This window comes from Camelus dromedarius, chromosome 8 (genome assembly GCF_036321535.1).
Source record: "Camelus dromedarius isolate mCamDro1 chromosome 8, mCamDro1.pat, whole genome shotgun sequence".
Lineage (NCBI taxonomy): Eukaryota > Metazoa > Chordata > Mammalia > Artiodactyla > Camelidae > Camelus > Camelus dromedarius.
The window spans coordinates 60,550,076-60,573,556 of record NC_087443.1 but is presented as its reverse complement, the minus strand read 5'-3'; the positions used below and the strand labels follow the sequence as shown (position 1 = coordinate 60,573,556).

General features: G+C 50.2%; 1 protein-coding gene across 2 annotated transcripts in view; it reads right to left on the bottom strand.

Moving 5' to 3' along the window:
- Positions 1 to 23,481, bottom strand: part of NEURL1 (neuralized E3 ubiquitin protein ligase 1) — a 70,896-nt gene that overhangs the window by 6,405 nt on the left and 41,010 nt on the right. For both annotated transcript variants that reach the window (XM_031461693.2, XM_010987122.3), the window contains exons 2-3: positions 11,454 to 11,695; positions 10,724 to 11,045 (exon numbers count right to left, since the gene is read on the bottom strand). In XM_031461693.2, the coding sequence (XP_031317553.1) occupies positions 10,724 to 11,045; positions 11,454 to 11,695 (564 nt within the window). The remainder of the gene's footprint in view (positions 1 to 10,723; positions 11,046 to 11,453; positions 11,696 to 23,481) is intronic.

Sequence of the window (23,481 nt, the reverse complement as noted above, 5' to 3'; positions counted from 1 at the left end):
GTCTTTAAGGCGTGCACTAGTAAAATGCACTGGATTTATAATGGCGTAGAAAATGCCTAGGACATAATGTTGTGCAGGACCGCTATGTAGTAGTTTAAGCAAAGGATCAAGGCTGGGAAGAAGGACACCAAAACTAAAAACATGATCACTTTTAAATGGTAAGCTTTTAAAAGTTGAATTTAAAACAAACTCCTGGGGCCCTCCCTCTTTATCCCCAGCAGCCAGAGCAGCACCCAGCACTTAGAAGACCGCAGTATTTGTTGAGTGCATACTGGCGTCTTACCCCTCTGGGAAGCCAGAGGAAACCGTCATCCCCACCCAGAACGCCTCTCTGCACAAACTGTCTCATCCCAGTAGTTACCTTTCTAGGTTATTGCCATGGAAGGCCACTGAGACTGAGGCAAGTTAAGTGAATTTCCCAAGCTAGAGAAATCAAATCTTTTCTTTTTTAAAATCAAATCATACAAGTAATACAGACTGTCTTGTGGAAAAGGCAGTTCAGCAAAAGAGAAAAAATAGTCTCCTATGAGCCCACCATCCAGAGAAAAATACTATTAATATTTAGATGTATGACTTTCTAGCCTTTTTTCAATATATTTTTCAGCTACCTCTTTTTCTTAATACAAAAACTGAATCATGCTATATAAACACCAGTAGTTTTTAACAAACTTTTATGAGCAACAGATCCCTTTGAAAGTGTGGTAACTTTCATCTATCTCCTCAGAAAAGTGCACATTCTCCCTAAATTCTGTGGATAATTTCAGGGCATTCATGAATCACATGAAGCCATCCACGGTTATGAATTCCAGGCTAAAAGAACCCTGCTATACAAAATTCCTTTTCAAAATTAGCTTTTCCACTTACTGTGTCCTAAATACCTTTCTACACCAATAACCATATTTCTGATACCACACTTTTTAAATGGCTGGCTATGTCTGCTTTATGGAGTCCTATAATTTGTAACAAAAGTCACCAGGAGTGATGACGCACCCCTGCATTTCATCCTTAAAGCAGCCCATGGAGGTGTTCCCATTGTACAGATAAAGCTCAGAGATGTTCTGTGACAGCCACCAAGTGGCAAGTGGCAGATCAGGATTAAAGCAAGGTCTGTCCAGCTCCTGACACTACAATCTCCACTTTCACGTCCTCCTTGTTTATTGAACCCTTTCTGTGGGAGTTCCCAAATCTGGCCACATCATGGGCCACTCCCTTTCCAGGAGCCTTTTCTCTGAGCCTCCCCAAAGGAGAATCTGTGCTTTCTCTCCAGAAACTGAGTAAGGATGGTTAGGGTGCTTGGTGTGAGAGCAAAGCTTGGGGGACTGGACTGGTAGGGGCAGCAGAGGCCAGAACTTGGCTCCAGCTGAATCTAGAGACTGTCTCTAGAGTCTCCCTGCTTTTGTTCTCCCCAGCTCCCCTGCCCTTCCAGGAACAGTGTTGTTTGGGCCCCAGCAAGGAGAGGATGCTGGGCCCTCCCCCCAAGTCTCCTGCTTCTCTGGAGAAGCCTCTTGGGGCCTAGCTGGTCGGGATTTCCCAGCATCGTGTTTGGCAAGGAGGAGGGAGCCGACCGGAAAATGTGATTATTCCAGGGAATTGACTCTGTGACAGCAATGGTGCAGAGAGGCTGGGGGGCGGTGGAGAGGCACAGGCAAAGGCGGGGCAAGACATGAGAAGACAATAATGGGGAGCTGGGGAGGGCAGTGGGGTGACCTGGACCCCAGGGAACAGCCCTTGCTCCCCTACCCCTTAGGGATTCCAGACACTGGCTCTTCAGGACTCCAGAGGGTGGGGGTCAGGGAGGGGAAGGGATGGGGAAGCGGGGTGAGGAGGAAACAAGTGGCTCAGAGACGTAACCAGGGCCTACAGGAACAAGGCTGTCACAGGGGCCCACACACATTCGCACCCCGACGCTCCTCTCCCCAGCCCCACACCCCACACACACTCGGGAAAATCAGGCCAGAACCCATGGAGCTGCACAGACCCTCAGAACAGAGTCCTGAATGGGACTGGATGTGAGCTGTCCTGGTCTCTGCCCCTTCAGGAGTCCTCTTCCACTTGAATACGCCCACTACCTCCCAGGCAGCCCATGCCATTGTTGAGCTACTCTGTCTTTAAGAAAGTGTTCCATCTCTTAAACTGAAATCTAATGCCCCGTATTTATACCCACTACCTCTGGGGCTGCCTCTCAGCCCCACATGGAAGACAATTCTCCTCAGGAAATACTCAGACTCCCCACACACCTTCCCACCTCTTAGACAATGAACAGAACCAGACTCAGTACCCAGATGTGCCCTGACCAGTTCAAGGCACAGGGCACCTTCACACCTCCCCTGATAAGTACACTATACTTCTTATAATGCAACCTAAGAGTATTTTAGGGTTTTTTGTAACCAAATTCCATATACTGGTAGGCAAGATAAGAGCATAGTTAAGTGCAAGGACATTGAAGTCATCATCTTCGGTTCAAATCATGACTGCCATTTCCTGGTTCTATGGCCTTGGACAAATAGCTTAACCCCTCTGGGCCTCTCTTTTTCAGCAGTGAAATCATCATTTACTTATTGGTATAAAATCTGGATTCTAATACTTCCCTCAGAAGGGATGCTGTGAAGATGAAGTGGAGTAAGGTAGCTAGGGCACCTAGGAAAGCATCTGGCACATAATAACCACTAGGTTAATATGAGCCATTACTACTGTTTTCATGCTACATGGCTCGGAAGAATACACATGGGTTTGGGGTGATACAGGCCTGGGTCTGAATGTCTGATCCAGCCCTTGGCTGGTGGCCTGTGGGTAAGCAACTTTCCTCCAGCCTCAGATCACTCACCAAGAGAACAGGGTTAATAATACCCCTGCGATGTTGGCAATGTTCTTGCAGGGATCAGAGGTAGAGCAGGAAGCCCCTGGCACCTGGATACTTCACTCAGGTTGTTTGCCAACCAAGGTCAGGGCCACCTGCACTCAGGCAACTAACTTTTTGACTAGGACTTTCCATCAGTCATGCTGGACACCCAGGACATAATCATTGAATGACATCGCTGACTAAAGACCACAAAGGAGAAGCTACAAGTGGCGATTAGAGAGGAAAGAAGAGAAAGAAGGAGAAACAGTGGGAGAATACAGAGAGAGGGGAAGGGGTTGAAAAGTGACCCCTTTGATCAGACTTGAAATATCACACGAATTGGGAGAGGAGGTACAGGAGACGCTGGGAAAAAGCTAAAAATGGAATCCCTGGGGCCAGTGCCCAGCCCAAGTATGTCTTCTCTCCCAGCCCTTCAACCGCTCGGGGTCAGGAGCAGCTGCAGGCCGCCTGCAAGCTTCAAAATAACCATCCCATCAGTATGCCCAGCTGCGCTGGGGACCTGAAATAGATGAAACTTGAGATAGAGGAATTGGTCAGAGCACCCTCCACAGAGGGCACAGCAAAGGTCAGAGCAGAGTGAGCCGACATCAAGTCAGAGGTCAGGGAAGGGGCTGGGCCCCCAAAGCCAGGGAAGAACACCATGGGCCCAACCTCAGCCCAGGACTGTGCCCTGGGGTACAGCTTGGTAAAGCCAGACGGCCAGCCTTTGACCCCAAGCAGTGGGGTGGCCCCACATTTGAAGCATCAAGTACTTTAATCTGTGCCTGGGACACACAGCTGCCCACTTTGGAGTTGTTTATGATGACGGAGGGGTGGCACAGGGCCACGGAAGAAGCTGCAAAGCTGGCTCCCCTCTCGTGTCCCCTTTCAGGAAAGAACTGGTTAGTCTTCAGCCTGGCACTGGCTCTGCAGATCCTCTGGGCCAGGGCAGAAAGATCCAGGTCCTAGGAAGGGCAGGGAGGCCTGGACCAGGGTTTCCTCCCCTCAGGGTGGCATGAGGGCACCCACTCATTGACCCATTGTGTGCCCAGTCCTGGGCAGGAGTTGAGGAGAGAGAGAGAGCCAGGACCTGAGCCCTGGGGAGCCAGTAGCCCTCGGAGGATTGAAGCTTGGAGGCATGAAAATAATTGAATACAATTTTGTCACAAAATTCTTAGTGTCTCAAGTCAGAAAGGACCTTAGAGGAAAATGAGGAAATCTGTTTATCTCTGCCAAATTCTCACCCAGCCTTGGCTAGAATGCTCCTGAGGACAAGAAGCTCACCATCTCCCAAGGCCATCTACCTCCCCTCTTTGACTGTGATTGCTAGAAAAACTCCATGCATGCCTCCAAGGGTCCTATTTCCACTCCTTGCCCCCTCCCCCCAACGCCTCCCTCCCCCGGCTCCATGAGCCTTCTCTTCCTTAGGATAAATATCCCTTTTAGGATAATGCTCTCCAACTGAGGCTGAGAATTCCTGTTTCAGAGTGATTCAGAGACAGTATCTCAGAAGAAACAAGATTTGACCCAGCCCTGAAGGACTAAAGGGTTTGGATTGACAGAAGCGAGAGGCACTGGGGTGGGAAAACCACGTTAGCAAATGCCTGGGGAGAACAGTCTGAGCAAGGTCAGTGGGAAAGGAAGGGAGCGGGAGGTGCCAGGCAGAGGGCGCTGGGGCCAGCTCCTGCCCAGAGACCCACCCAGCTCCCGACCCGTGACATGCTGCCAGCCAGCACCGGGTAAGCGAGGCAGGGCCAAGGCAGTGGAACAGGGGGCCTCAGGGGCAGGCGAAGGGCTCCTTTGAAGCAGGGCCTGCCATCAGCTCAAGTCCTGTTTGTTTAGATTCTCACATCCGCAGCGCTGGATAATCTTTAACTATGGGTCAGCCTGCAGCTGCCCAGCTGGCTGGCGGGTATCTGCCGGCCCCTGTTTGGAAGGAGCGCCAACCCATTTACTATTTCCATAAACATCCTCCTGCCAGCCTGCAGCTGGCATGGGTCAGGGGAAGGAGCCACGAGGGTGGGTACATGGCTTGGACGGGTGAGGGGTTTATCCATTCCCCCAGGGCAGTGCCCTGAAACCCATACCACCTAGACCCTCTCCATATACATCCAGCCACGGGATAGCTAGGAGAAACAAACACACTGAGGCTCGTGGAGGGAAGGGCAGAATGTTGCAGAATCACTCAGAGTCACAGATTCTTAGATTTAGAGACTCTGCAAGCCACAGGATCTTAGGTGTATAGATTCACAGAATGATCTGGTCTGGTGGTTCTCAAACTTTTTAAAGCAATGGAATCCTTCATCCAAGGGACCAAAAGCTCTGGTTGAAGTCTAAGGTGGCCACAGAGCCCTACCACCCAGCCGCCTCAGAGATGCCTCTGTGGAACCCCAGTGCTCCAAGGAACCCAGATGGAGAACCACAGATCTTATTCCAAGAAACAATTTAGATCACATGGTCTGACTTTCAGGTATAAGGACCTGGTTTTAAGGCTCCCTCTTCCAATGAGAGGACTGGGGCGGTGGGGGTAGGGGTGGGTGGGTATCTATTTGGCCAAGGTTTTAAACTAGGTATTTCTTTTTAACCCCAAACCAATAGCCCTTCCCATTTGTATGAACACTTTCATACATCTGTGATCCTCAAGGACTATCTGTGAGGTTAAATGGCATGCATACAATTATGTCCAATAACAGGCAAGATCACTGATGCACAGAGAAGCTAAGAAACTTGACCAAAGCCTGTGAGTGGCCAAGTCGGGTCTTGATTCAGTCAAGTCTCCTGATTCTAAAATGAGGGCCTTGTCCTCAATACTGCAAGACTCCAGCTCCTCCCCTACACACACCCCACTCTGGGCCCCCAGGTCTCTCCATGGTCCCCAGAACTATATCTTGGACCAAAGACATATTAGATGGAAACACATAAAACTGCCATTTCTGGACATTAGAAAAAGTCCAATATTGGCAATTATATATGGTTGTACTTTATATATAGTCATTCTGGTAGAAAATTAGAGTGTGCTGTGAACCATAGTACCAAACAAAGCCCTCAGCAGCCTTCTGGGAACTACAAGGCAGGAGACCCACCCTCAGGACTGAAACCGGACGCTGAGTACCCACGGCCCCTCTTTGACCCTCTGGGCCCTGGTGTCATATCTGTGCCCAACATGTGTGGCTGATCCCTGATGCCTTGATCTCTCATAAGCTCTATTCTGGAAGACATAGGAGGGCCGAAGTCCCCACCCTTGGGGGGTATACAGACTTAGGAGGGAGACAAGATAGACTCGTATTCAGAGAAGCTGAGAAGTAACGTAGCCCATGCTCCTGGACTCAAGTCCCAGCTCTACCAAGCTGCATGACCATGTGCAAGTTCCTCAGGCCTCTCTGAGCCTCTGTTTCCTTATCTCCAAGATGGGCACAATAATAACTTCCTTTACAACATATACAAAGAGGACTTCTGCTGTGTTCTTAAAGAGCAGGACAATACATGCCGTAGAACGGCTGATACCACTTGGACCTCCATGCACTTCAGGTGGTCAGGAAGGACCACGAAGAACAGGGGAGGTCAGGGAAGTCTCCCTAGTGAAGGGGAGGGTTTAGTGGTGGGCCTTGATATAACTGGCAGAATTTGGGGTGAGCAGAAAAGAAGTGCCTAGATCAGAAGGAACAGCAAGATTTCTTTTTTAAAAAAAAACTAAGAAGAAATGAAGACTGTCAAAGAGGAAGAAATCGCAGTTAGCATCCTCAGCTCTTTCTCCATCCCAAGAGTTTGGCCTGGGCTCCTTAAACTAATATTTGCTTCTCAGCCCCTGGCAGCCACAGCTGAAGGTAAATATTGGTTTAGCCTGGGAAGCGGAAGCCCCAGATGGCAGTGTGGTCCTTGGCCGGCCGGGGTGGCTCACACTCTTTGTACCACAAGCTGAGGCACACTCTGGACAGGGGACCTAACCCTGGGCCTTATCTACAGAAAGACCCAGGCAGGCAGGCTGGCCCGTCATCCCAGAAACTGGCGCAGCAGCAGCCTGATCCCCAGAAAGGTACTCTGAGAATCTCCACACATCTCCCTCCTCAGTAGGCAGGTGAGGTCTTTTACCAAGATCTAGGATGATGCCAAGAGTCCTTAGGAGCTCCCACCTAATACCCTCCTAATGCTCTCCTGGGCTCAGCCACAAACATTTTGATGTGGCAATAAGTCTTCTTGCACTGACCTTGTGCCCAGATCAGCTGAGAGATCTGAATTCCAGGCCCAGCCTGGGAGAATTTAGGCAGGCCCCTCCCATCTCTGGGCCATATTTTCTCTTGTTGAAAAACTTGACAGCAAGAAGCTGCCGAAGTTTCTGCTCTCATGGTGCTCTCCCCTATGATGCATGCACATACGCACCTATGCACACCCACTCTCCACAAGTCATACACTACCTTCCCACTTCACCCTTCCCCTGAAGGATCTGCTTCTCAACTGACTGCCAGTCCCCCACCTCTGAGCCAACACATACCCCTCCTGTCTGGCCTAAATTGTTCCTCCTCAACCAGTCTATTGTTTTTCCCTCCATTAGTTCCTGACTTGAAACTCATTTCCTACAGGAAGTCCTCCTGGATTGCTCCCCAGCTGCACTCCCACAGTTTCATTCTTTAGCTGCACGTTATTGTAGAACTGGATTTAAGTCACCTCAGAGCAGTCATATGGCATGTCCCCCAGTGTAAATAGTCTTCAGGGGGAGGGGGTGGGTTTCCAACTCAACTGTCTCTTCCAACCCCTGCATAGCACCTAGGCTGTGGTGGGCACAAAGGGTGCTCAGGAGCACCCTGTAAGTGGAATCCTGGCTCACCACAACTACTCTTCCTGAGCCAACATTTCTGAGAGGAGCAGGGAGACCTTGAAAACTGGGATAGGAACTTATCTCTTCAAGTATTAATCACCCCATAAAACTTGTGTTTATTTACTTGCTGGCAGGTCCTTCTTCCTGGAGGTAGGAAGCTGTTATTCTTGGAGATATCATCCCGGGCTTTGGCCAGGGCACCCATAGGGAAGAGGGTGACCTGCTGTGCATTCCAACATAACAGGGAGCCTGGAAGGCATGAAGCAAGACTGCCGGGGCCATGGTGTGGGCACCAGGGGGCCTAGGTGATGGTTAGGGCAGTGGGGGCAGGGATGGGGACCCACTTGGAGGTGTCAATCAGGGAGAGACATCAGCCCCTGCCTCCACTCTGTTGGGGAAGACAGTCAATCTGTCCATGGCCTGACTTGTGGACCTACTATGTGCCAGGTACCCCAGGATGTCTCTGGTCTGAGGAGCAGATATTGGCCAGGGGAGGGTTTTGGCCACAGGTTCCAGATGAAGACAGGAGGGGACAGGGCAGGTCTGGCAGAAAATCTCTAAAGATGAGACACTGGTTTGGGGGACAATCACCCCAGGAAAGACAGACCCATCCTTAGAGCCACCAAGACAGAGCAACTTCTTCAGAGGAGAAACTCAAAGGCAGCAGCTGAGGTGGGAAAGCAGAAGAGCTGAGGGACCTAGGTGGAGGGAGAGACAGGCCCAGAAAGACACAGGTGCAGTCACATGGCAAGCAAGGGGATGGGGAGACGGGAAATGAGGAGGAGAGGAAAGAGAAGGGAGGGAAACTGACCCTGAGACTGTACAGGGCAGCAGGCGTGTCCCGGGGGAAGGGGCAAAAAATGAGAGCACAGAGCAGTGTGCCACCTCTGAAGATGTCTTGGGTGGGTCTCCTTTCTTTTGTTCTTTTTTTAATAAAAAGAACAATCAATTTAAGAAGAATAAAATGAGATATTTGAATCTGCTAATTCACTTTAGGGGCCATAATCAGTGTTTGAAAATGCCCAGGGATTATGGTGATTTACAGCTGTGACAAGAATCAGCTAGGGCTTTGGCCTTATCCAGTGTACAGAGAAGAGCCTTATGGGAAATCCAAATGCAACCGAAAATACTGCCTGAAAACCCATTTATAGTCACACAGGGGGAATGAGGCCGGGCTAGGTAGGGCCATCTGGGCTCTACCCCAGGGTAGCGCCCTTCAGATTACTCCCCAGGCCCCTCCCTTGGCCCCTGAAGTTTGGAAGCCCCACCTCACCTGGTATGTCCTGTTCATCCCTACCTCCATCCAGGCCCTCCTGAGACTTGTAGGCCCAGCCTAAGGCTCTTCTGCCAAGAAGTCTTCCTGGACTCCATCCTCCCTCACTGTCCTCAGCTTCCTCTGACTTCCTGCTTAAACCCAACCAGGGGGTAAGGCGAAAGGTACTGCTTTTGTTATCAGAAAACCCACTTCAAGTCCCAGCTCTGCCACATCCCTACAGAGACAAGCCAGGCTTTCCTTTGGCCTCAATTTTCCCCATTAAATAGGGACAAAAACCATTCCCTCCAGGTCCGGCTGCTGAGAGGTTAAATGAGACAACTGGATGGAAACCATCTCAGCAGATGGAAGGGATCCTATGACCACAGTGTTCAGCAATTTACTGTCCTCTCTTGGGTTGTGCCCTGATTGTGTCTGGAATGTTTGCTTTGTCTCCCTGATTCCCAGTGAGCTGGGGGCTGTCTGAGCAGAGCTGGGTCTACCTCAGCCCCACCCCACAACTCTTCCCTTCATCCAACAAGTCATCCATCCACCCCACTGCTCCCCTCCACACCCTGCAAATCTTCCTCAGAGTCCACCACACACCAGGCACAAATTCCACTCTGGAGAGGACCCTGGCTAGGGAAGATGTGGACCCCTCCCTCACACAGAAAGGCTTCTGATGATTACTCATTTCTTTGTTTCTTCTTTCACTTTTTCCTCCACTATTTTTTTTACTCAAATAAAAGTGTTTTGAAAAGAGCTTCACTGTTTCTAGGCTCTGAAGTCAGAAAGGACAAAAAGGAAAAACATTTCCCCACCACCTCCATGGCAGTTTTCTCTGCAGGGAGACAGGGAGAGGGATGGGAGCTGGGAAGAGCAAGTGCTGGTACCCAGGACTCTGCTGGGCACTTCACTCACAGCCTGTTTAAGTTGAATTTAATCTCCCTACCAACCCATTTTACAGATGGGGAAGCTGAGGTTCATCCAAGCTCCTCCTGGAGACACAGCCAATTTATCAATGGTTTGATCTGTACCCAGTATGTGTGTACAAGGAAGCCTGGCACTTTAGTAGCCCCAGGATACCTTCTGTGACTCCTCCTCCTCGCTTGCCTGAAGCAGCCTCACTCACTCTGGGAGCCCAGCAGCAGCCAGAAGAATCTTAGCCCCCCTAGTGCCTTCTGCTCTCCCCTCTTACCCTTTTACCCACATCCCTGCAAAAAGCACTAGGGTGGGGTTGGACCTCCTGGAAAGCTGCAGAGCCCAAGGGGCTAGGGCTCACCTGGGACTGAGTGCTGGCTCTACTATTCACTTGCGGTGCCTCCTGGGGCTGATGGCAACCTCCCTGAGCTTGAGTCTCATCCATGGGCCCAGTGATGGAGACTTCTCCCCAGGGTGGCTACCAGGCGGCAATAACAAAGTGCCTCACTTAACAAAGTGCCTCATGGCAGGAACACAGCAACTGCTCTAGAGACTACAGTTACAGTGATTACTATTCATTACCCCCGGGGTGGGGTCTTTGAGGCTGCCATACATGATCACGATGATCGTGAAGGCCACACACTGCTCAGAGGCACAACTTGAGGGGCCATGGAGGGCAGAAATCTCACCAGGCTCCACTTGCCACAGCTGTGGGCCCGGAGGAAGGCGACACTCTGCAGTTCACATGAAAGCTCCCAGAGCTGTCCCCATGCCTGCGCGGCCCTGGGGCTGCTGCCAGCAGGGGAGGCATCCCCATGCCTGATGAAACCAAGCCTCGTCAGAATGCAGCACCCGAAGGTGTGCCCTGCACCTAAGGGGCCAGAGGGAGGGCACTCACCAAGCAGCTGCACACCCCGCGTGAGGCCATAGACGTCCACCAGGGCCCAGAGCGGGTCGGCCGTGCGAACCCCATTGAAGAAGAGCATGGAGGCCGAGTCATTGATGCGGTAGAAGACACGGCCCTTCTTGTCCACCCAGAAGGCGATGATGTTGCCCTCGTTGGCAAACTCCTCGGGCAGCGCCTTGGCCCAGAAGCCGCTCTGGGACACCAGGTCAGGGCAGGCGTACTTGGGCAGAGAGTCAGGGTGGATGCGCGACGGGTCCTTGCTCGTGAAGCCCAGTCGCAGCGCCCCGCTCCAGCAGCACTGCTTCTTGGTAATCTGGGCGGTAGGGGGTTGGCCTCAGACAACCCCCAGCCCCGCCCGGCCTCTCCCCCACCATCAGTGAGCTCTGCAGACCACCCCCAGGCAGACTCCCATGGGGAGTCACACCGCCTGGCTCACCCACCAGCTGGGCTCCTTTCCCTCCCCGGGGAGCCTCCCACCAGTCTAGTGAGAGCTAGTCCCCATGGTCACTCTTCTCCTCCGTTCCTTCTTTGTCACGCAGGGAAGGCTAAGAAAGGAGTAAGGAGGAGGGAAGAGAAAGAGGAGGGAAGAGGAAGAGGCAGTAGAGAGGAAGGAGAAGGTGCAGGGTGTAGTAATGGCTGTTAGCAGGAAGCAGGGACTTGGGGAGAAAGTCCAAAGGTGCCCGGGAGGATGCAGTGATGGGGGCAGGGAGGGAGGTCCCACCTTCAGCCTGACTTGTTCGTAGATGAGGACTGGGCGATTACTGAAGGTAATGGCGTTGCAGAAGCTGGCCTGCCTCTTGACGGCCTTGTGGCTGAGGTCCATAAGGATCTGGGAGCCCTTGGTGTGTGGGTGGAAGAGCAGTGGCGTGGCTGGTAGTCCCTCGCCGGGCAGCACCGGCGGGCAGTGCTTCTGCTTATGGTGGCATCGGTGAGAAGTGACAGGGAAGGGGCCCCCGATGGAATCTGTAAAGGAACAAGCCACAGTGTCAGAGAATTTGACAGTCCAAGAGTTGGACCAGGGTCCCCTAGGGAAGGGCAGAGGGCTGGGGCATAAGCAGAAGTCACCCACTGCCCAGGATTTCCACCATCATGGCCCCTTTTCACCATTGCCACTTTCTGCCACCATTCTTCTCCTGCTCCCATCTACTGCTATTTCCCACTTCACCATCCACCACCGTTTATTATCCTTCCCTTCATCCTTCCCCCATCACCTCCCACCAACAACTACCCTCAGCCTTCCCCCTCTCCAACGCCACCACCACCACCAACTACCATCTACTGCTCCTCACTAGTACTTACCACCATTTACTTTACAGCCTCTACCATTGTGATAAACCATCATTCACAACCAATGTCCACCGTTATTCACTGTCACTACCACCATCATTTATTTTATTCAACAAATATTCATTATATATCTGCTGAACACCAAGCCCTGACCTAGGCACTGAAGATAAGGCATGAAACACATACATGGGTCCTATCCTCAAGAAAACAACAGTCCAGGAAGGGAGATAAGACACAGACAGAAATTGCAGTACAAATAGCAGATAGTGATAAGGGCCAAAAGGGTGTACAGGTAGGTCACTTCTCAGGAAGGCCTCCTGGAGCAGGGGAGGAGGAGGAGAAGGCATTGGAGCTAGGCTGACAAGGTTGGGCTGTGGTGAACACATGCCCATGGGGCTGCCACTGGAGACCAGGAATGTGCAGGAAGCCTCTGCAGCATCAGCCTCAAGGCCATGCCCATCTCGTCCCTCCTCCACAGCCACCTCCCTCCTCCCCAGGCTGCCTTCCTGCTTTACACTGCCTGTGGCCTGCAACATCTTAGACACAGGTGGGCCTCTTCACCCAGGCTTCCTAGGAACTTGGATCTGCCTCAAGAACCCCTGGCCAGGAGGCACTGCACTTTCTTCCATAAACAGGGCTTGGTTCAGAAGGCACTTTACAAACATATGAGGTTGGCATCCAGGAGACAGTGCAGAGAGAGGAAAGAACATGGGATGCGGGGCTGGGTGGCTTGTGTCTGTCCCTATCTGGCCATGTGACTTGAGGAAGCCACCTCCCCTCTACGGCACAGTAAGAGCCATCCTGTGGTTCAAAGACATGTATCGGCAGCACTAATGCACAGCCTTGGCAGCTGGGGGCTTGGGACGGGGGGTTCATTTCTCCTCTAAGATCTGTGTCCCATCTATCAGGAAGGACAGCCCCTGCCCATCCTGTCTTCTTGAGAAAAGACACAGAGGATGGGGAAGATGGGGGTGGGGAAGTAGAAAGCCACAGAATTTAACCAAGGCCTTCCGGGATGTTTCAAACTGGTCCCTCCAAGGCAGACACTTAATAAAACAGAAAGCTTGGTCAGCATCAGGCCTGCCCAGAGGCCTTCCCCTCCCTAAAGGGAGAGGAGGGGTTTCCAGAAATGGGATGGAAGACAGGGAGCGGCGAGAGAAGGAAGGAGGAAGCCTGGGAGCCGAGAAGGCCCAGACTTTGGTCCAGACTATGTTTGCACTGGTTTGCATCACTCTGTTTCACTTTGCATCACTTTGTATTTTTGCTTCCTCCTTCCCAGAGGGCCCCAGACACCAGAATCCACAGTCCAGAGCTAGCCAGACACCCTGACCATCGGCCTCCTGGCCTCTCTGGAGTAGCTTCCTGTGTGCCAGGCCCATGAGTTGGGGACAACACAAGCTGAGGCTCACCTTGCTCACTAAGGAATCAACAACAGTGCTCAGGGGCTTTGAAAGCCGCCAAGCGGTAAGAGCTGGAATTGCTCGGAGGAGACCTAGACACCTAAAGAAGCTAAGTGATCCAGTGAATAGTGCAGAGCAGAGGCGGCCATTCCAGGGAAGGGGACAGTTGAGGTGAGAGCAAATGGTGGCACTGGCTACAGGTGTCCTGCCTGGAAGAGATGCCCAGTGGGCTCAAGCCTCAGACACAGCTTGACTCTTGCTTTCAAAAAATACTGTTGGTGAAAGGTAACATTACACACTATTAGGGCTGTATATATATGCAGAAATTAAGGCATAAAGGAAGAAATATTTGCTGGGTGAATGGATACCAAATATGGTACATCTATACAATGGAATACTACTCAGTAGTGGAAAAGGAATGAGCTAATGATAGGATCAGCAACATGGGTGAATTACAAAATCATCACACTGAGTGAAATAAGCCAGTTTTAAAAAAATGCAGACACAGTCCACTGAACAACTGCAGGGCCTCCCCTCCTTTCAAAACCCTTCCTCTCCCTCTACCCAGCCCCTACAGTACCAATTCTAGGAAATGAAAACTAAGCTAGACTGATAACAAGCAGATTGATGGTCACCTGGGGATGGTCGGGGAAGGGGAGGGATTACCAAGGGGCAAGGGAACACTTGGGGTGACAGATGACGGATGTGTTCACTGTCTTGATGTGATGGCTTCAGGGCTGTGTGCATATGTCAAAACCTATCCAATCATATACCTTAAATACCTGTGGCTTAGCGTTTGTCAATTATATTTCAATAAAGCAATTTTTTAACCTGCTGAGCCCAGCAGCTGATGAGAGCCTCCCCTATGGGGCCCCCACTCCAGCCTCTGCTCAGAACCCATGGACCAACTGCAGGGCCTCAACTTCCTTCAAAACACTTTCTCTCCTTCCCACCTAACCCAGTTGCGGTCCTGGGGCCCGGGGTAAAGATCCAGAAAACACTGGCTCAGGGCAAATATAGTGAAAACACCCAGGGACTAGAGACCCAGGCCCTGGAAGAACTATCCCCCAGGTCCTCCCGTCCACGGGGAGGGTGTTGGGTGGGCGAGGGCAACACAGGCCCAGTCTCCCAGGCCTCCAGGCAGAACAGATGGAGAATGGCAGATGGGGGAACCCTGGTCCCTGGGGGCTGAATGTGCACCCAGACGTGTGGCCTCAAAAAGTCACGCTTATGAGCACACACATATACCTGTGAGCACGTGAAGGTAACCCAGACCCCGGGAGACATAGGAGGGAGACAGACTTATACCTGCCCTGATCCATTAGGCCAGGAATCATACATTTACATATGAACTGTACACACACATACTCATGTACACATGGAGGTGCAAGACGGTACACACAAAACACATCTACCGCACATGGACCACACACATCTATTAGTAATGGCAGCCATTCATCAAGCGCTAACATGTGCCAGGCTCTGAACTGAGAGTTTTCCATATACTTACTGCTTTCACCATCACATCAAACGTATGAAGTAGGAGGGACAGAATAAGCCCATTTTACTGATAATGAATCAGCCTCAGAGAGATTGAGTGGCCTAAGGTCACACAGCCAGCAGGTAATCTAAATGCAGGGCTTGGGTCTTAGCCATTCAGCATTAACAGCCAAGAAAGCATGGGTTTGGTATGCTGGATACAACTTTTAAGATGCATTTTAAAATATGGTCATAACTATATACAAACAGCTCACAAAAGTCAATAACAAAAAACCAAACCTAATAAAAAAAATGGGCAGAAGACCTAAATAGACATTTCTTCAAAGACGACATACAGTTGGCTAATGAAAAGATGTTCAATATTGCTAATTATCAGAGAAATGCAAATCAAAAGTATAATGAGGTATCACCTCATACTGGTCAGAATGGCCATCATTAAAGAGTCCACAAACAATAAATGGAGAACAAGGAACCCGCCTGCACTGTTGGTGGGAATATAATTTCGTGCAGCCACTATGGAAAACAGTATGGAGATTCCTTAAAAAACTAAAAATAGACTTACCATATGATCCAGCAATCCCACTCCTGGGCATATATCCAGAGAAAACTCTAATTCAAAAAGATACATGCACCCCAATGTTCACAGCAGCACCATTTATAATAAGTAAGATATGGAAGCAACCTAAATGTCCATCAACAGATAACTGGATAAAGAAGTTGTGGTATGTATATACAATGGAATACTACTCAGCCATAAAAAAGAATAGAATAATGCCATTTGCAGCAACATGGATGGACCTAGAGACCATCATACTAAGTCAGAAAGAGAAAGACAAATATCATATGATATCACTTATATATGGAATCTTAAAAAAAAAGATACAAATGAGCTTATTTACAAAAGAGAAACAGTCTCACAGACAGAAAATAAACTTATGGTTACCAAAGGGGAAAGGGGGGGAGGGATAAATTAGGAGTTTAGGATTAGCAGATAGACATTACATATATAAAATAAACAACAAGGTTGTAATACATAGCACAGGGAGCAACATTCAATATCTTATGATACCTATAATAAAAAATTATATGTATATATATAAATGAATCACCATGCTGTACACCTGAAAATAACACAACACTGTAAATCAACTAAATGTCAATTTAAAAAATTTTTAATATGGTCATAACTGACAAAATACGAAAAAATATTCATCCACGTCCCACCTAAAATCATCTTGTGCAGCACACAGAGGGATGCCTGGCATTCTACTACATTGCCTTCACAATCCACATGTGTAAGCCGCCAGAACACAGAAATGCAAACCGTGTTTTCATACGTTGCCCTCATCCATTACTGACAGGATGGCAAAATGGTGCAGCCAAGGTGGAAAACGGCGAGACAGTTTCTTGTCAGTTACACACCTACCATATGACGCAGCAAATACACTCGTGGGCATGTCCCCAAGAGAAATGAAAACATCTGCACGATGACCCACCCACAAATGTACAGCAGCTTTATCCATAATAACCCAAACCTGGAAACAACTCAAACACCCTCCAGCTGGCGGATGAGTAAAGAACAGAGTGCACCCACACAATCAACACTCCTCTGCAATGAAAATGAACAGAACTATGACGCAATAAGAAGGACCCTCTGAAGCACGTGAGGTGAAAGAAGCCAGACTCGAAAGGCTACATGCAGTCTGATTCCATTTGTACAACATTCTGGAGTTTGGAGACGAGGAGAGATGGCTCCACGGCAGCACAAAGGAAGTTTTTATGGTGACAGAAATGTTCTTTATCTTTTGTGGTAGAGGTTACACAGCTTAGACATGTGTTGAAACTCACCAAACTATGCACTTAAAAAGGGTGAATGTTAGTGTCTATAAATTATACCTCAAAAGCAGCAACGACGACTAACCAACCAGGTCTTCATTAAGACACAGGAAAGGGAGGCTGGAATCTGACCACCTCAGCACCTATCACCCCACCGCAGGCAGTGCCGAGGATTTGGACCATCTGACAGAAGACCTCAAAGCTTCATCAGACCTGCCACTCTCAGCCTTCAGTTCCCTCCACTTCTGTGAAGAAGTGTTGCTGTTCCCTGCCCACTGTGGGTTTGAGGAGACACTTGGGCAGCCCCAAAACACCTTCACTGATTCCTGGGCCTGCCAAGTCTTGTGCCAGCCTCTTCTTCCCACAGTGTGGTCTCTACCCAGTGAGCCACCTCTGTGGGGAATGACATGAAAACCCTGACTTGCTGAGCATCTCCTACCTGTGGACCAAGGCCACTTGCTGCTTGGCAGGCCCCAACTGAACTCCTAACCCTAACCTGCCAGCCCCACCATGCTCCCAGGCCACAGTAGAGTCATTGAGTGCCCCACCTCCAACTTGCCAGTTCCATCTCAGAAATAAACATCCCTGGGCTCTGGCCCCTCCTGTCCTCCCTGCTTCCATGACCCTGGCTCAGGCCCCATCACTTCTCTTTGAACAAGAGCCAGGACCACCACATACAGCCACGTAGACTCTGCCCTGTATGCCTCTGGGGCACCATTCTCATGGACTACAATAAGAATGATGACCCACAGAGGTGTCCAATGTGGCGGCCCCAACCCGGGTGATCACCACCCCTCCAACACCTGCTGTCCCTGCTTCTGCTATCTCCCTCCTCGCTCTCAGCTGGCATTATGATCCCAGAAGAGGAAGGAGAGAAAGTAAAGTGAGAATTAACCCTGAGCACAGCTCAAATGCCAAGGGCCAGAGGGGCAGCTTGCGGGCAGGGATTCTTACCTATACCATCCAGAAGGGCTCCCTCCCTGCAACTTCACATACACTGTGACCTCACAGAATCCCCATTCTATGGATGAATGAGTTGCAATTTCAGACTGGTTAACCAACTTGGCTTGAGGTCACATAGCAATTAAGTGGCAGAGCTGGGACCTGAGCCCTGATCTCCCAATGCCATGTCCAGGGTCCTTCACCAGGCTCAGCGTCTAATACCAGAGCTCATTTTCTCCATGAGTCCAAGATGGCAGGCATGGTGGGGAAAGGCTGCATGGAGAAGGTGTGGACCAATCCCAGCCAGGGGAGCAGCCAAGCAAAGGGCCTAAAGATGCAGGCCTGTGAGCTACACAGCTGCTCGCCCAGTGGCCAGTGGTCCTGGGTAGAGTCCCAGTCTCTCCGTCAGCTCCCAGCAGAGCTCCCGGGGAGGCTCCCCTTAGAGACAGGTTTACAAGCTTCCTGGGAGCCACAGTGGGGGCAACCCCCTCAGGCGAGGCTGCTGTTGACACAATGGAAACTCCCCTGAGCTCCCCATCACCCTCCCCTCAGCCCATTCCTTCTGAGCATTTATGAGCTGCCAGACACAAGCCTGGCCAGCCCTCCGGGTGACCTTCAGCCAGCGCCGGACCACATTCCTGCCTCTTGGTGTGGTCCCAGGCAGAGATGCCGAGACAACGTAGCCTCCAGAGTGACCCCCCCCTTCTACTGCCCCGGCTCAAGCTCTGCCCCAGAACCATTCTGGCAGAGCCCTGGATGCCCAGGCTGGGTTGAGCTGGGCTGCCAAAGAGAGACAGGGAGGGAGCAATACCAATGACAATAACCAACCTCTATGTGGCTTAGCAGGCAGTGTTTTCATTTTGCCCTCAGTGCCACTGTGACATTGTGGGCCTCCAAACCCAACTGTGAGACCTCATTTTTCTCATCTGTAAAATGGAGATCATGGCAGACCTTCATGAGGTTAAAGAGGTGCTATATGTAAAACTAACTCAGTCATTAAAAAGTCCACAAACGATAAACGCTGGAGAGGGTATGGAGAAAAAGGAACCCTCCTACACTGTTGCTGGAAAGTAATTTGGTGCAGCCATTTTGGAGGACAGTATGGAGACTCCTTAAAAAACTAAAAATAGAACTACCATATGATCCAGCAATCCCACTCCTGGGCATATATATGGAGAAAAATATAGTTTGAAAAGACAGATGAATTCCAATATTCACAGCAGCACTATTTACAATAGCCAAGACATGGAAACAACTCAAATGTTCCTCGACAGATGACTAGATAAGGAAGTCGTGGTATAGACACACAATGGAATACTACTCAGCCATAAAAAAGAATAAAATGCCATTTGCAGCAACACTGATGGACCTGGAGATCATCATTCTAAGTAAAGTAAGCCAGAAAGAGAAAGAAAAATACCTTATGATATAACTTATATGGCAATCTAAAAAAAATACACAAATGAATTTATCTACAAAACAGAAACAGACTCACACATAAAGAGAACAAACTTATGATTACTGGGGGGATAAAGAGGGTGGGAAGGGATGAACTGGGAGTTTGAAGGAAATGTTAGGTATCTTGATTTTGGTGCTTTCATAGGTATATACATCTATCAAAATTCATCAAATTGTACAACTGAAATATGTGTAGTTTACAGAAAGTATACCACAATAAAGTCATTTAAAGTTTTTTTAAATAAAATAAATAATAAATTAAAAAACAAACCCAGTAAGTGGCTGTTATAATGGTTATTAATGATTCTGTTAATATATATTACTAATTAATCATTGTTAATAATAACTATATTTTTATTGTTGCAACTGACACCCATTTGTGCTCTCTGACACCTCTGCTCAAGCCACTTCTCCTGCCCTGTGTATCTTCTCTCCCAGCCCCTCCTACACCTCTCCAAATCCCACCTATATTTCAAGCCCCAGCTGGATTCCACTGTGTTCAAGATCAACTTGCTCTGGGCCCGAGGACCTGAATACCAGGGCTGGCATGATCATTTGCATCTCCAAAGAGGCAGGTTTGTCTCACTTTCTGGATAGTACAGCAGGGCAAAAAGCAAGAGCCCTGGAGGCAGGAGGCCCTGGGTTCAAAACCTGGCCAGGCCACAGACTTGCTGTGTGACTTTGGGCAAGTTGCTTCACCTCTCTGAAACTTAATTTCTTTCTCTGTAAAATGGGGTCATCATAGCTGCCCTGCCCACCTCTCCAGGCAATTGTGGGAACCCAGTGAGTTCATGGGTGTGAAAGAATTTTTCAAAGTTTAACACCTGATCCCAACATAAGGTCTTATTTTCTCTTGTGAAAGCAACAACCACCACCATAGGAAAGATCAGTTCCTTTCAGCCCAGTGGGAGGCTGGACTCTTCCATTTTAAATTATCCCAAACACCCAAATCCCAGTTTGCCAGGCTTGTACTGATTTGGACTACTTTACATGCATTCACTGAACAGGGGTTCCTCTGGGGGAAAGACTTGCGAGATGTGGGAGAGCCGGTGGGAAGGGGCCTTGGGTGAGAGAGATGATTGTAAAACTGTGCAGATGTGAACTTCTCTGGGTTCCTCCAAGGGGCCCACCTCCCTCACCAGACTCTTGCCTCAAACCTGGCCCAGGCCCATCTCTCTGCTGGGAACCATTCCTTCCTCCTTCCCAGCTATAAGCCTGCCTTTTCCTAACTCATCCTGGGGACCTTGATTTTAAAGCCCACTTTCTCCCAGAAGTCTCTCTGATCCCCAGACCAGTCCAGGGATCCCACATGCCCCGAACAGAGCCTCCATCACCCAGGCAGCCTTTCTCAAATCTGGCTCCTCCACAAAATTAAGCCCAAACGCCTCGAGACACCCACTGTATGCAATGCACTGACTTGTCTTCTTCACACCCGGAATGGTCCTGGGCACATGCGATCCTTGATGGAGAGAAAAGAGTCACTCAGATCATCTTCTGTGTTCTCAGTGCAGCTTTATGGCTAGGAAAGGCTGCAGGCTTATTTGTGTGTCTCCCTGATGGACTGTGAGCCTCCTGAGAGCAGAGTGTTGTTCTTTTTACTGCCATCTCCCCTGTGCCTAGCTCAGAGCACACAGCAGGCGCTCAGTGAAAGCAGTTGAATGAACTGCCACTGTTCAGTTCTTCAATCCACACTGATCAATAACTGGCCATTGTGCAAGGAGCACCTACTTGGTGCCTTGCCCTTTCTGGTGTCCTGTGGAGAAATTAGAGAAAAAGGAGACACTAAAGGGACAACTTCCTTCACTGCCAGCACCAGGTTCCCACACTGCAAGCCTGACTACAGCCCTGCCTGCTTAAGAACCTTCAAGAGCTCCCCACTTACCTGCAGGAAGGAGAAAAATCACAAGATTTGAGTCACCAGATGCCTTTCATGTACAACCTCATCTAACCCTCCCAACCCCTGAAAGTTAGGTATCTGTAGTTAGCAGCCTCTCAGATGCCCCAGAGGTCCCCATATTCACCTCCTGGCAGTCATGCCATTTTTTAATCCTCTCCGCTTGTGTGTGGAGTGCACCTAGCAACCAGCTTCTAACAAACTGTATCCAGTTGAAGTGATGGGATATCACTCCCAAGACTGGGTTATAAAAAGCCTTTGGCCTCCATCTTGGTTACTTTCTTTTGCCTCTCTCAGGTCGCTCCCTCTGGGGAAGCCAGCTGGGGTGTGGTCAGGCAGCCCTGTGGAGAAGCCCACGTGGGAGGGACCAAGGATCACCAGTCACCATGGGACTTGGAGATGGATGTCCCTCCAGACAAGCCCTTCAGATGAACCCACAGCCCCAACCAACAGCTTGACTGTAACCTCCCGAGAGAATTCAGGCTGGAGGCACCTAGCTAAACTGTGTCAAGATTCCTGACCTACAGAAAATGTGACATAATTAAATGTTTGTTTGCTGTTTTCAGCCACCAACTTTTGGGTCATTTGTTACACAGCAATATAGTATCACTTAGTTCCATTTTATAGATGAGGAAACAGAGGCTCTGAGAGGCAGTAACTTGCCCAGGGTCACACAGCTAGTAAGAGGTCTGCAGATCTGTCTGGCTCTGCAGCTGTCCTCACTGGGCCCCAGCTAGTTGGCCAGTATGCTTGGTTCCCTCTGCCCTACATGAACCCTCCACTCCATCCTGGTCAGTTTCTCCATGGCCTCTGCAGCCCCCATGCATTCGGCTTTGTGGTTTAGGGTTAGGGGCCATGTTAGCACCTGATCATGTGCTATGTGTACAGCAGGTCCGGCTGCTCCCTGGAAGACTGAGTGAGTCCACAGGGACGAGGTGGGCAAAGGAGAGTGGGCAGGATGGGCACCCTCACTGCCAAATCCATCTCTACACAGAGCCTCCTGCTCTCATTCACTCTACAACCTCCCAGGCTCAGACATTTCCAACAGCCAGATGTGCAAATGAATGTGTCTCCCAATATCCTCACAGCAGGGAGGGAACCAGCCCTTCTCCTCCCCTCCCCCATCCCACCCCAAGATTCCAGAAGGGAACTCCAGATGGTAACTATTCTGAGTTCAGCTCCCTGTCCTTGCCTTCCCAGTGCCCGCCCCCACCTCAAAGCCCCCATGTCAGGCCTGAGAGAACGAGAGGGAGCATGGCTCAGTCACACACCACACAGACCATCTCTCTTAGTTTCCCTTACACAAATCCACACTCTCTCCTTTGCACATGTGCATACACAAGCAGCCAGTGTGTGTGCCTAATGTTGGACACAGCACCCAGGGAATGCTCTGTCCTGGGGGCCCACCAGAGCTGAAGGAGGCAGAAGATGCCATCTTGGTCCTTAGAGACAGCCAGACGCATGTGTGTGTACACACCTGCAAGCACACACTGGCCTGGAGGAGCCTCTGTGGAAACCTTCACATCCATTTACAGAGGGCTTACTGTGGACCAGGTGTACTGCCCTTTATGCCTGACCTTATCACCTGCAACTTATGGAAATGGACAGTGAGACTCAGACAAAGGGACTGATCCAAAGTCACACAGCCAGTAAGAGCAAAACAGGATTCAAACCCACCAAGAACACCCGTCCGCTCCCTCTCCAGCCTGGCCTGGCCTGTTGCCCAGCTGAAGGCTCATGTTTTTCATCCCATCTGCACCCCACAGGCCTCCTGCAGCACCAACTGCCATGTGGTCCAGCAGCCCAGGACCCAGACCCCACATACTTCCCTCTTACTCATTGACCAAGTGTCTGCTGGGTGCCACTGGATGCCAGACACTGGGCTGAGTGAAGAGAACACAGAGATGGATCAACCTGATCCCTCCTCCCCAGGGCCCACAGGCACGAGTGGGATGTGGGTGCGTATGTTACATGTGTTCACAGACACAGCTGACAGGTTGTAGGGAGCTCACCTTGGCCTAAGCCTCCAGAGCAGCTGCAAGGAGGCAGGTGGCTCCTTCTGTGCTAATCCCAGGTCTCCTAAGTCCCCATGATGGCCTCCTGGCTGCTGCCTGAGGGAGAATTAAGGAACCCAAGGAAGGGAAGCAGGGAGTCAGCTGTGCAAGGCCTGGCTTCCCTCTGGGCCACTAGCTCCATGACCTCAGTCGGCCATTTCCCTTTCTGAGCCACAGCATCCCCCTCTGTGAAAGGACAGTGCAGGAATCAATCTCTCAGGTCCCTACACCCCAGCATCTGGGGTTTGTTGGTCCAGACACCAACCTGGGGATGACATGTATGTCTCTGTGTGTGTGTGTGTGTGTGACATCCACAACAGGTCTGTTCCTTGCCCTGGGGGGGAGCATTAAAGGAGGCAAAGGAGGCAGGGAAGGGAG